Source organism: Oncorhynchus gorbuscha, linkage group LG04 (genome assembly GCF_021184085.1).
Source record: "Oncorhynchus gorbuscha isolate QuinsamMale2020 ecotype Even-year linkage group LG04, OgorEven_v1.0, whole genome shotgun sequence".
Lineage (NCBI taxonomy): Eukaryota > Metazoa > Chordata > Actinopteri > Salmoniformes > Salmonidae > Oncorhynchus > Oncorhynchus gorbuscha.
The window spans coordinates 2,842,311-2,855,202 of NC_060176.1; the positions used below are offsets into that span (position 1 = coordinate 2,842,311).

The following is a 12,892-nucleotide window of genomic DNA, read 5'->3' on the forward strand; positions in this document are numbered from 1 at the left end:
CTGTGGACAGCAGAGACTACAGTTGAGTTGTTTGGAAGGAACACACAACACTATGTGTTGAGGAAAAAGGCACAGCACAGAACACCAACATCAAAACATCATCCCATCTGTATCCCAAACTATGGTTGAGGGAGCATCATGGTTTGGGGCTGCTTTACTGCCTCCGGGACTGGACAGCTTGCTATCATCAACGGAAAAATGAATTCCCAAGGTTATCAAGATGATTTGCAGGAGAATGTAAGGCTTATCTGTCCGCCAATTGAAGCTCAACAGACGTTAGGTGATGCAACAATGGCTTGAGCAGAAGGAAAATACGCTTTCTGGAGTGGCCCAGTCAGTCCTGACCTCGACCCGACTGTGATGCTGTGGCATGACCTCGAGCAGTTCACACCAGACATCCCAACAATATTGCTGAACTGAAACAGTTTTGGAAAGAGGAATGGTCCAACATTCCTCCTGACCATTGTGCAGGTCTGATCCGCAACTACAGAAAACATTTGGTTGAGGTTATTGCTGCCAAAGGAGGGTCAAGCAGTTATTAAATCCAAGGGTTCACATACTTTTTCTTTCCACTGTAAGTCCTGGATGGCTGGGACCTCGCCCCCTGTAATGCACTGAGCTGTCTGCACAACCTTCTGTCTGCAGTTGCGATACTAGATGGTAATACAAGCAGTCAGGATGCTCTCCATAGTGCAGCTGTAGAAGTTCCCAAGGATCTTAGTGGCCATTCCAAATGGTTTCAACCTCCTAAGGAAGAGGAGGTGCTGCCGTGCCTTCTTCACCACCGTGCTGCCGTGCCTTCTTCACCACCGCACTGCCGTGCCTTCTTCACCACCGCGCTGCCGTGCCTTCTTCACCGTGCTGCCGTGCCTTCTTCACCACCGTGCTGTGCTGCCGTGTGCCTTCTTCACCACCGTGCTGCCGTGCTTTCACCACCGTGCTGCCGTGCCTTCTTCACCACCGTGCTGCCGTGCCGTGCTGCCGTGCCTTCTTCACCACCGTGCTGCCGTGCCTTCTTCACCACCGTGCTGCCGTGCCGCCTTCACCACCGTGCTGCCCTTCACACCACCGTGCTGCCGTGCCGCCTTCACCACCGTGCTGCCGTGCCTTCTTCACCACCGTGCTGCCGTGCCTTCTTCACCACCGTGCTGCTGCCGCCTTCACCACCGTGCTGCCGTGCCGCTTCACCACCGTGCTGCCGTGCCGTGCCACCACCGTGCTGCTTCCACCACCGTGCTTCACCACCGTGCTGCCGTGCCCACCGTTCACCACCGTGCTGCCGTGCCGCCTTCACCACCGTGCTGCCGTGCCCGTGCTCTTCACCACCGTGCTGCCGTGCCGTTCACCACCGTGCTGCCGTGCCTTCTTCACCACCGTGCTGCCGTGCCTTCTTCACCACCGTGCTGCCGTGCCTTCTTCACCACCGTGCTGCCGTGCCTTCTTCACCACCGTGCTGCCGTGCCGCCTTCACCACCGTGCTGCCGTGCCGCCTTCACCACCGTGCTGCCGTGCCTTCTTCACCACCGTGCTGCCGTGCCTTCACCACCGTGCCCGTGCCTTCACCACCGTGCCGTGCTGCCTTCACCACCGCCTTCACCACCGTGCTGCCGTGCCGCCTTCACCACCGTGCTGCCGTGCCGCCTTCACCACCGTGCTGCCGTGCCGCCTTCACCACCGTGCTGCCGTGCCTTCTTCACCACCGTGCTGCCGTGCCGCCTTCACCACCGTGCTGCCGTGCTGCCGTGCCGCCTTCACCACCGTGCTGCCGTGCCGCCTTCACCACCGTGCTGCCGTGCCGCCTTCACCACCGTGCTGGTGTGAGAGGACCATGTTAAGTCCTCAGTGATGTGGACACAGAGGAACTTGACCCTCTCCACTGTGGCCCAGTGGAGGGGTGAGCTCCAGCCCCTGTTTCCTGTGGTCCACCATCAGCTCCTTAGTCCTGCTGACGTTGAGGGAGTTTAACCTGCTTGAGGCAGCCATCTACAGCCAGCTATAGATACTTTAACAACATTATCATGTCATGTAGCTACAGTTAATATAAATAACATTATTATGTTGTGTGGTAATAGGACTTATTACAACATTATTATGCCATGTTGATGATTGTAGTACTTTTTGCTTTAGCTATGGGATCAATCATAGTGACAGCCTGAATCTTATCTTTTCCAATGTCCAAGCTTATTGACCTTCATTAATGCTGTAAAATGTCAGGCAATGATTGGAGTTGTATTACAACTCTGGGTCATTGAGGGAAGTAGTTTATGGTGTTTTATGAAGAGCAGTCAGGACATTTAAGGACATGTTTATGGTGGTGTCTACAATAAATATTGATTTATTATGAAGGGAGGAGAGGGATAGTTCTCTTAGAGTAGACTCCACTGTGCAACTGTTATGGACCGTACCACTACCTACCCGGGTGGGAAGTGGGGCCGTACCACTACCTACCCGGGTGGGAAGTGGGGCCGTGCCACTTCCCACCCGGGTAGAGACACACACACACACTATCATACTCACTATACACACATGTACACATGGATTTTGTGTTGTGGGTATGTGGTAGTAGAGTAGTGGCCTGAGGGGGCACACTTAATGTGTTGTGGAATGTATTTTAATGTTTAAATTGTATTATAATGTATATTACTGCCTTCATGTTGCTGGACCCCAGAAAGCGTAGCTGCTGTCTTGGCAGCAGCTAATAGGGATCCTTAGTAAATACAAATACTGGTGTATGTTGAAGTTGCCCTTAGATGCTAGTTTGGGGTCAGTTTTTCATTTTCTGTCCCTCACTAATGGCTAAGGTTAAGATTGCATTGTTGGGAAGAGCCCGTAAATAAGCATTAGTTAGTATACACCCGTTGTTTACAAAGCATTTGACAAATAACTTTTGATTTGATTGGAGGAGGGGAAGCTAATCCTACATATTCACCGGGGGGAAACATCACCCCAGCGTGTACCTACTCTCTCTAGGTATCCTGTTGTCTCTTGTGACAGGCTAGTTACATGGGCCTACATGTTCCGTATCTCAATTGGGTTGAGGTCGTGTGATTGTGGAAGCTAGATCATCTGATGTAGCGCTCCATCACTCTCCTTCTTGGTCAAATAGCCCTTACACAGTCTGGAGGTGTGTTGGGTCATTGTTGAAAAACAAAATATATATTCCCACTAAGGGCAAACCAGATGGGATTGTGTATCGCTGCAGAATGCTGTGGTCGCCATGCTGGTTAAGTGTGCCTTGAATTCTAGTACATTAGCGTTATCGGCCATAATCAGTGTCCAAAAATGCTGATTGCAGTCAGCATGCCAATTGCACACTCCCTCAAACCTTGAGACATTTGTGGCATTGTGTTGTGTGACAAAACTGCACATTTTAGTGGCCTTTTTATGTCCCCGGCACAAGGTGAACCTGTGTAATGATCATGCTGTTTCATCAGCTTCTTGATGTGTCACCTGTCATGTAGATGGATTCTCTTGGTAAAGGAGAAATGCTCACTAACAGGGATGTAAACGGATGTGTGTAAAATATGAGAGCAATAAGCCTCTAGGATCTCATCAGCTCATGAAACATGGGACCCACACTTTACATGTTGCATTTTATATTTTTGTTCAGTGTAGTTCTTCCCCTCTGTTATCTCCTTATCTCTCCCTTGTGGTGTGTCCACCTAATCCTTCTGTCTTTGTTTTAGTATTATTAATAATGCCTATTTAGAGGTGATAAAGATAGCGGTCTGTCTGTCTGCTACAGAGGCAAGGCCAGTGTGTAAAACCACTTTATGTGAGAGGTAAGCCTATTCACCCAGCCTCTCGTAGAGGACAAAGGAAGGTGATTTGAAGCATTTTCAATTATCTTTATTGTAAAAAAAAAACTTTAAAAAACGCAGAGCATTTTTCAATCAACACTGTCCTTCTGAAGATGACTCAACACCTCTTTTACACTTACTTTTTGTTGTCATATAGCAGACGCTGTTATCCAGAGCAACTTACACAAGCAATTAGGGTTAAGTACCTTGCTCAAGGGCACAACGACAGATTTTTCACCTAGTCGGCTCTGGGAATTGAACCAGCGACCTTTCAGTTACTGGTCCAACTTTCTTAACCAATAGGCTACCAGCCTTTTACACATTCTCCTGTTTGACCCTGAGATTCTCAGCTTTGTCATGCGCCTTGCCTGGACCGCCAGCCTGGCAGGTAACAACAGTATAAACTGTCTCTTGTTATTAACACCCCAGCACCACTACTTCATGCTTATGTCTTCTCTCTCCCCCAGTTTATAGACTCATTATCAGGGTGAGAACAGGCTGGTTGGCTGGCCAGATGTTATCTGGAATTCAGTCAGGCATGTTGGCCAGAGGAGTGGGAGACGAGAGGTTAACTAGGGCTGCAGGCCAGGGCTGTGGTGTGCATTTAGCCACCTTTCTCTGTCACTGCCACAGCCCTCTGACCTGGGTAACAGGTTGGAGAGTTGGTGGGGAGTTGGGTGGGGAGTTGGGTGCTTCGTGAGGGTTGGGGAGTTGGGTGCTTCGTGAGGGTTGGAGCGTGGGTGGGGAGTTGGGTGCTTCGTGAGGGTTGGAGCGTGGGTGGGGAGTTGGGTGCTTCGTGAGGGTTGGAGAGTGGGTGGGGAGTTGGGTGCTTCGTGAGGGTTGGTGAGTGGGTGGGGAGTTGGGTGCTTTGTGAAACCGACTCATGTCGTCAGAAGGTAAAGGGTCAACTGTGTGTGGAAATGGGGCTGGTTAATTTCCTACAGGAAGACTAAGTGGTCAAAAAGAGCCCTTCCTCTGTTTGGCAGAGAAAGAGGGAGGGAGGTAAAGGTACAGCTAGTGACGAGGGAGGTAGAGAGGGATATAGAGAGAGGGGGAATGAGGGAGGTAGAGAGAGAGGGGAGGGAGGTAGAGCGAGTGAGGAACGAGGTAGAGCGAGTGAGGGATGTAGAGAGAGGAGAGGTAGAGGGAGAGAGATGTGTTTGTGTTCCTGGCTGGGGCTTTAAAGTGCATCTAAATTGAGTCTTTTGTTGCCTGACATTCTCAGGTACCATGGAGACAGCTCAGCGGGGACCAAAGCCTCTCTAACAACCCTCTGTTAACACTATTAACCATCAGACCACCTGAATGAATAAGATGTCCTGTGTTCATTATCTGAAGCATTCAAATCTTCTCCTGTTATCATAATATCACCATCCTATTGAAGATAGTTTTACCATAATGAATAGTCCTGGGAATTGCCAGGGACTCACAATATTATCACGATACTTAGGTGCCGATAAGATATGTATTGCGATTGTCACAATTCTATATATATTGCGATTCGATACTGTGACTTTGTGCTTTGGCGTTCTGAACATATTGCTCACTATAGAGAGTGTCTGCTGCAGAGAGACAAGAAGAGAGCATGAGAACGAGATTTGATCAGCCAGGGAAATAAAAGAGCTGAAAACATGTTGACTCACCATTTAAAAAGAAGATCGAAAACAAGCTATAGGATGAAAAATACAGGAGTTTTGGTGCAGGTACAGCCGACTAGCGATCGCTAAGCCTACCTACTATAGCATAAATAAATATATTATACAGTTTGGACACCTACTCATTGAAGGGTTGGTTGTTATTTTTAATTTTTATTTTACATTGCAGAATAATAGTGAAGACCTCAAAAATATGGAATCATGTAGTAACCAAAAAAAGTGTTAAACAAATCAAAATATATTTTTTATGTGAGATTCTTCAAATTTGCCACCCTTGGCCTTGATGACAGCTTTGCTTACTCTTGGCTTTCTCTCAACCAGCTTCACCTGGAATTATTTTCCAACAGTCTTGGAGTTCCCACATATGCTGAGAACTTGTTGGCTGCTTTTCCTTCACTCTGCTGTCCAACTCATCCCAAACCATCTCAATTGGGTTTGAGGTCGGGGGATTGTGATGGCCAGGTCATCTGATGCAGCGCTCCATCACTCTCCTTGGTCAAATAGCCCTTACACAACCTGCAGGTGTGTTGGGTCATTGTCCTGTTGGAAAACAAATGATAGTCCCACTAAGCGCAAACCAGATTGGATAGCGTATCGCTGCAGAATGCTATGGTAGCTATGCTGGTTAAGTGACTTGAATTCTAAATAAATCACAGACAGTGTCACCAGCAAAGCCCCCCCACATCACACCTCCTCCTCCATGCTTCACGCTGGGAACCACACATGCAGAGATCATCTGTTCATGTACTCTGAGTCTCACAAAGACCACAATGGAACCAAAAACCAAAAATCTCAAATTTGGACTCTGAACAAAGACCGGTGGGAATCTGTCCTAATGTCCATTTGCTCGTGTTTCTTGCCCCAAGCTAGTCTGTTCTTCTTATTGATGTCCTGTAGTAGTGGTTTCTATGCAGCAATTTGACCAAGAAGGCCTGATTCACACAGTCTCCTCTAAACAGTTGATGTTGAGATGTCTGTTACTTAGCATTTATTTGGGCTGCATTTATTTGGGCTGCAATTTCTGAGGTTGGTAACTCTAATGAACTTATCATCTGCAGCAGAGGTAACTCTGGTTCTTCCTTTCCTGTGGCGGTCCTCATGAGAGCCAGTTTCATAGAGCTTGATGGTTTGTGCGACTGCACTTGAAGAAACATTCAAAGTTCTTGACATTTTCAGCATTGACTGACCTTCATGTCTTAAATTAATGAGACTGTTTCTCTTTGCTTATTTGAGCTGTTATTGCCATAAACTCTATTTGGTAAAAGACCAAGTCCATATCTTCTGTATACCACCCCTACCTTGTCACAACACAACTGATTGGCTCAAATGCATTAAGAAGGAAAGAAATTCCACAAATGTACTTTTAACAAGACACACCTGTTAATTGAAATGTATTCCAAGTGACAACCTCTTGAAGCTGTGCCAAGAGTGCAAAAAATTTTTTTCTTTTTTGGTTACTACATGATTCCATATGTGGTATTTCATTGTTTTGATATCTTCACTATTATTCTACAATGTAGAAAATAGTACAAATAATGAGAAACCATTGAATGAGTAGGTGTGTCCAAACTTTTGATATGTACTGTATATAGGCCTATACATATAATTGTTTTTTACAAATCGATACTTGGAGTCAAATATCTATATAATATTGCAATATGTAACTGTATATATATCCCCCAGAGATAGCTTTGTGAAATCAGCTTGATCGCTCACATTCTGTTTAACTTCACGTCAACGTGAACACAGCGGACAGTCTGCTTGACCAGGCTAGAACCGATTTGAATAACAGTAATGCCATTGACCAGAGAGTTGGGCCTAGTTTCAGTGGGAAGTGAGTCGCTCCCAGTGGCTATTTATTACATTTACATTTACATTTAAGTCATTTAGCAGACGCTCTTATCCAGAGCGACTTACAAATATTAGTTGCCTTGGTAAGTCTTACCAAGTCGTCCTGTAAGTACCTAACCTGTGGGCCTTGTGTGTATATAGCGGAGGTGGTTGGTTGAATGAAACATGCTCACGTGACGAGTGAGACTGTCTCAGCAGGTGGTCTGGAGAAGATCTAAATTACTGAGGCCTCTACCATCCTGCCTCTCTCTCTCGCTCTCTCTCTCTCGGGTAATAAGCAGTGTGTCTCAGAAACATTCATCAGCCCTCTGAGTGTCTCTGTCTTACAGATTAACTCCTATTCACAGTTAGAGTAACACAAGGTTTCTCTCTACTGCTCACTGATCGCTCAGCTTTTAACTGACACGGATTTGCAATTTTCCATCACCTTTTAGACTTTGAGACTGGAGCGATTATGTGTTGAGGGACAGAGCGTGAGAGAGGAAGATATAGTGACAGATGGTATCTGTGGAGATCTGTTGATGCTGTGCTGCTGGTCTGCAGTGCTGGTGTGGTTGGTTGGCCAGGAGATGCGTGAAGGTTATTTGGTATGTTCCTGTACTCAGCCCTTGAACACCACCGCGATGAAGAAGAGGACAACTTCCAGGTAGACGACCTGTTTTAGAACTTCTGTTGTTCTAGAACTTCTGGTCTTCTACCTCCTGTTTTAGAATTCTGTTCTACTTCTGTTGTTCTAGAACTTCTGGTCTTCTGCCTCCTGTTTTAGAATTCTGTTCTACTTCTGTTGTTCTAGAACTTCTGGTCTTCTGCCTCCTGTTTTAGAATTCTGTTCTACTTCTGTTGTTCTAGAACTTCTGGTCTTCTACCTCCTGTTTTAGAATTCTGTTCTACTTCTGTTGTTCTAGAACTTCTGGTCTTCTACCTCCTGTTTTAGAATTCTGTTCTACTTCTGTTGTTTTAGAACTTCTGGTCTTCTACCTCCTGTTTTAGAATTCTGTTCTACTTCTGTTGTTCTAGAACTTTTGATGTGCCACTGCTGTGTTACAACTTCCATTTGACCTTCAAGCTCTTGTTTCTGAAACGCTTGTTGTCCGAAACCTGTTTCTGGCTGGTATGTTCTTTCACTGTGCGAAGACAACAGGGCTACTAGGCCTCTTCAAACCTGGTCATTCCCAGTGTTGTGTACTTCTCTGAGTTAGGAGGAGGTGAAGAATTTCAGCCTGTTCCTTTGTGAAGGGAAGGATTATTAGTGCTAATCGTCTGTGAGGCCCTGTGTTGTTTAGAACCAGGAACAAAAAGCTATCGGAACGACGGAACCCTGAAAAATAATAAAATTCTTCTGACATAAAGCCCTCGCTCTCGCTGGACGCTCGGCCGCCTGTCTCAGGAGAGTGAGAGAGTTTGTGGTTGTGAACGGACTGCGCTGTTCACACACACACACACACACACACACACACACACACACACACACACACACACACACACACACACACACACACACACACACACTGCTGTCCACTTGGCAGCACTAGCAGCTCTGGTCTAATACACAGCAGGATTTAGTCTGATTACATTTATTAGTTTATCAATCAGAATACTGAGCCTCCTGGATTAGGGGGTCACTAGGAGCTCCTGGCTGACTAGTTTGGGGTGCCCCTGAGGGGAGCTCGGCTCTGTGGTTACTGGTTAGTTACCACAGCAAACATTGATTGGACTGCCTTTAACTGTGAAAATATGGTCTTGTATTTGTGTTGACATGAGTTCAAATTGTATGTATGTACAGTCATGGACAAGTTTTGAGAATGACACAAATATTAATTTTCACAAAGTCTGCTGCCTCAGTTTGTATGATGGCAATTTGCATATACTCCAGAATGTTATGAAGAATGATCAGATGAATTGCAATTAATTGCAAAGTCCCTAATTGCCATGCAAATGAACTGAATCCCCAAAACACATTTCGACTGCATTTCAGCCTGGCCACAAGGACCAGCTGACATCATGTCAGTGATTCTCTCGATAACACAGGTGTGAGTCTTGACGAGGACAAGCATGGAGATGACTCTGTCATGCTGAATGAGTTTGAATAACAGACTGGAAGCTTCAAAAGGAGGGTGGTGCTTGGAATCATTGTTCTTCCTCTGTCAACCATGGTTACCTGCAAGGAAACACATGCCGTCATCATTGCTTTGCACAAAAAGGGCTTCTCCCAACCGTTCAGGAACAGTTTGGTGACGAACAATGCATTTTCCAGCATGATGGAGAAACTTGCCATAAGGCAAAAGTGATAACTAGGTGTCTCGGAGAACAAAACAGATATTTTGGGTCCATGGCCAGGAAACTCCCCAGACCTTAATCCCATGAGAACTTGTGGTCAATCCTCAAGTGGTGGGTGGACAAACAAAAACCCACAAATTCTGACAAACTCCAAGCATTGATTATGCATGAATGGACTGCCATCAGTCAGGATGTGGCCCAGAAGTTAATTGACAGCATGCCAGGGTGGATTGCAGAGGTCTTGAAAAAGAAGGGTCAACACTGCAAATATTGACTCTTTGCATCAACTTCATGTAATTGTCAATAAAAGCCTTTGACACTTGTGAAATGCCTGTAATTATACTTCAGTATTCCATAGTAACATCTGACAAAAATATCTAAAGACATTGAAGCAGCAGACTTTGGAAATTAATATTTGTGTTATTCTCAAAACTTTTGGCCAAGATGTTGAATGTTCAGGGTAAGTCAATTGAGCAACCAAGTAGACCAGTTACAGCCCCGTTTGAACTGTACATTGGCCCATGGTTTCCCTACTATATTGATCTCTGATACAGGGAGACAATTTGTAACATTGTGATTCATTATATTTCTGTCTCCTCTCTCCACAGTCCCAGAAATCCTGGATAGAAAGCACTTTCACCAAGAGGGAATGTGTCCACATACTTCCAGTGTCGAAAGACCCCCACAGGTATCAATCAATCAATCAAATGTATTTATAAAGCCCTTTTTATATCAGCCGATGTCACAAAGTGCTGTACAGAAACTCAGCCTAAAACCCCAAACAGCAAGCAATGCAGAAGCAAGATGGCTAGGAAAACTCCCTAGAAAGGCAGGAACCCACGAAGAAACCTAGAGAGGAACCAAGCTCTGCGGGGTGGGCATTCCTCTTTTGGCTGTGCTGGGTGGGGATTATAACAGTACATGGCCAAGATGTTCAAACGTTCATAGATGACCAGCAGGGTCAAATAATAATAATCAGTGGTTGTAGAAGGTGCAACAGGTCAGCACCTCAGCAGTAAATGTCAGTTGTCTTTCCATAGCCAATCATAGAGAGAGAGAGAGTCGAATGCAGCAGGTCCGGGAAAAGGTATCACATCCGGTGAACAGGTCGGGGTTCCATAGCCGCAAGTAGAACAGTTGAAACTGGAGCAGCAGCAGGTGGACTGGGGACAGCAAGGAGTCATCAGGCCATGTTGTCCTGAGGCACGGTCCTAGGACTCTGGTCCTCCTAGAGGAGAGAGTTAGAGGGAGCATACTTAAATTCACACAGGACACCGGATAAGAACAGGAGAAATACTCCAGATATGAGAGTATGTCTGTCTGTCTTTCTCTGTCTCTTTCTGTCGCATGTATCTCTCTCCCGTTATTACCTGCATGGTGGGGTTAGTACACTGCAATCTGTAATTACACTGAGTGTGGCAGTAAAGGCCAGAAGGTGAAACTTAACCACTACTGTAGTAAGTAAGATGTGGTGTTAGGTCAGGGTGTAGCCCAACTACTAGGTTATCCTCCAACAGCCAGCCAGCCAAGGGTGTAACTTTGTGTTGGATGTTGGAAGGTTCAGGGTCAATTGGTTCCCGTGTCAACACCCATCTACAGGGGGTCCGGGGGCTTAGGAGATTTTATTTTATTTGCTGTGAAATGGTTGTTTCTGTTGACTTTCTAAGGGAAAATGCATCTAAAAAAATCCTGATAATTTGGTCAATATATCCTAATCACAACTGCAGAAACCAATATTTGTCTATATTACTTCCTACTCTTAACAGTTAACAAAGGTGTTACAAAGGTGGGCATGTAGTGGTACAGAGAGGATTCAGATCTTCATTCTCAATTCACTTAAATGCACCAAATAGCTGTTTATGCCCGTCGCTGACCGAAATCAGATGTGGGCATATTGTTTTCCTATCTATGGTATCCGGCTTCTCCTGGTGGATAGGACAGACGGCAACATGGTGCAATCTGCTTTGTGTCATTGTTGGTCACAGCCACATCTTCAACCTCCATGAGAACCAAATGAAATCAGAATGTTGACAATAACATTTGTTATAACACTTGGGCTACAGTCAGAAAAGATGAGCGCTGAACCGATAGTGATGTAAATAGCAGTGCAACGTGTTTTACCAGACTGCCTTATAACTCAAATGTAAAATGTTTATGTGATGTCCTGTTTGTCCTCACCCTGTGCTCTCCCCTTTCTCTACGGACTGTCTCTGATCCCTGCCATGACGACCAAATGAATTCAGAATGCAGACAGCAGTCATTTTGTTGTAGCACTTGGGCTGTAGTCTGCAAAGATGAGGAGTTGAACTTATAGTGCATTATAACTCATTCTCACCTGATGACCTGTTCGTCCTCTCCCTGCCTCAGCATGGGGGATGCTCACTCTCTCTGTTGCCTGTCTTTGAACCCTGCCATAATCATATGATGAAAATGTCTGGCCTTAACAATGATGGGGTTACCCAATAAAGATGAATTAGATTCTGCTTTTATTAGCTAAATTATTGATTTACTGTCTGGGAATAAGTATAGCTAGCTAGCTGACTGCATAGTACCAGTCTATTGTAAATTGTACAGTGTAGATGGCTATGTAGCCATTCATTTACTTAGTCTACTGCACTCCTTCGATCTTATGTCCGGCACTTTTCTTGTCTTTTGAATTGGCACCTCCATTAAGCTACTTTTTCACGAGGGTGACCACTGACTCACTGAGTGCTGCTCATCTGAAACTGATTGGAAAGATAAAAGGGAAGATCAAGATACTGTGCTAGCTTGCTAACGTTAGCCTAGCTAAAATAGCCAACCTAGCATTGCATCACTTGGTATAAAACTGTTTTTACACTATCTCATCACCAATAGTTTACTAAATAGACAACAACATAGGACTACATTTTGTAAAATGTTAATGAATTTTTACTCGTTTTAAACTTTCAAAACATTTGTACATTGGAGCGCTCGTAAATATAGCTTCCCAGGGCTCAAGACTAATCTTTATTCTGGAGTGGTATCGGAGACCGCGTCTTCCACCACCATCAACAAAGTACCAAATTATGGAATTTCTTGTGGAAGAATGGTTTGGCATCCCTCCAATAGAGTTCCAGACACTTGTAGAATCCATGCCTATGCACATTGAAGCTGTTCTGGCAGCTCGTGGTGGCCCAATGGCTTTATGCAGTCAGCTAAGATCCTTTATGCTTTCTCTCCATGTCTCCATCACACACATGGCATTATTAACCGAAGCTAGCAGAGCGGAAACCAAAGCCTACTGGAGGCACGATTTGTTCAAATCTAACACAAGAGCGGAGAGAAAGA

General features: G+C 45.4%; 1 protein-coding gene across 3 annotated transcripts in view; it reads left to right on the forward strand.

Annotated features, from left to right (window-relative positions):
- trpm7 (transient receptor potential cation channel, subfamily M, member 7) overlaps positions 1-12,892 on the forward strand; it is an 85,981-nt gene that overhangs the window by 4,856 nt on the left and 68,233 nt on the right. For 2 of the 3 annotated variants that reach the window (XM_046345570.1, XM_046345571.1), the window contains exons 1-2: positions 7,805-7,952; positions 10,192-10,271. In XM_046345570.1, coding sequence (XP_046201526.1) covers positions 7,896-7,952; positions 10,192-10,271 — 137 coding nt within the window. In that variant the 5' untranslated portion in view covers positions 7,805-7,895. Of the gene's footprint in view, positions 1-7,804; positions 7,953-10,191; positions 10,272-12,892 lie in introns of those variants that run through there. The other variant, XM_046345572.1, reaches the window with a different exon arrangement.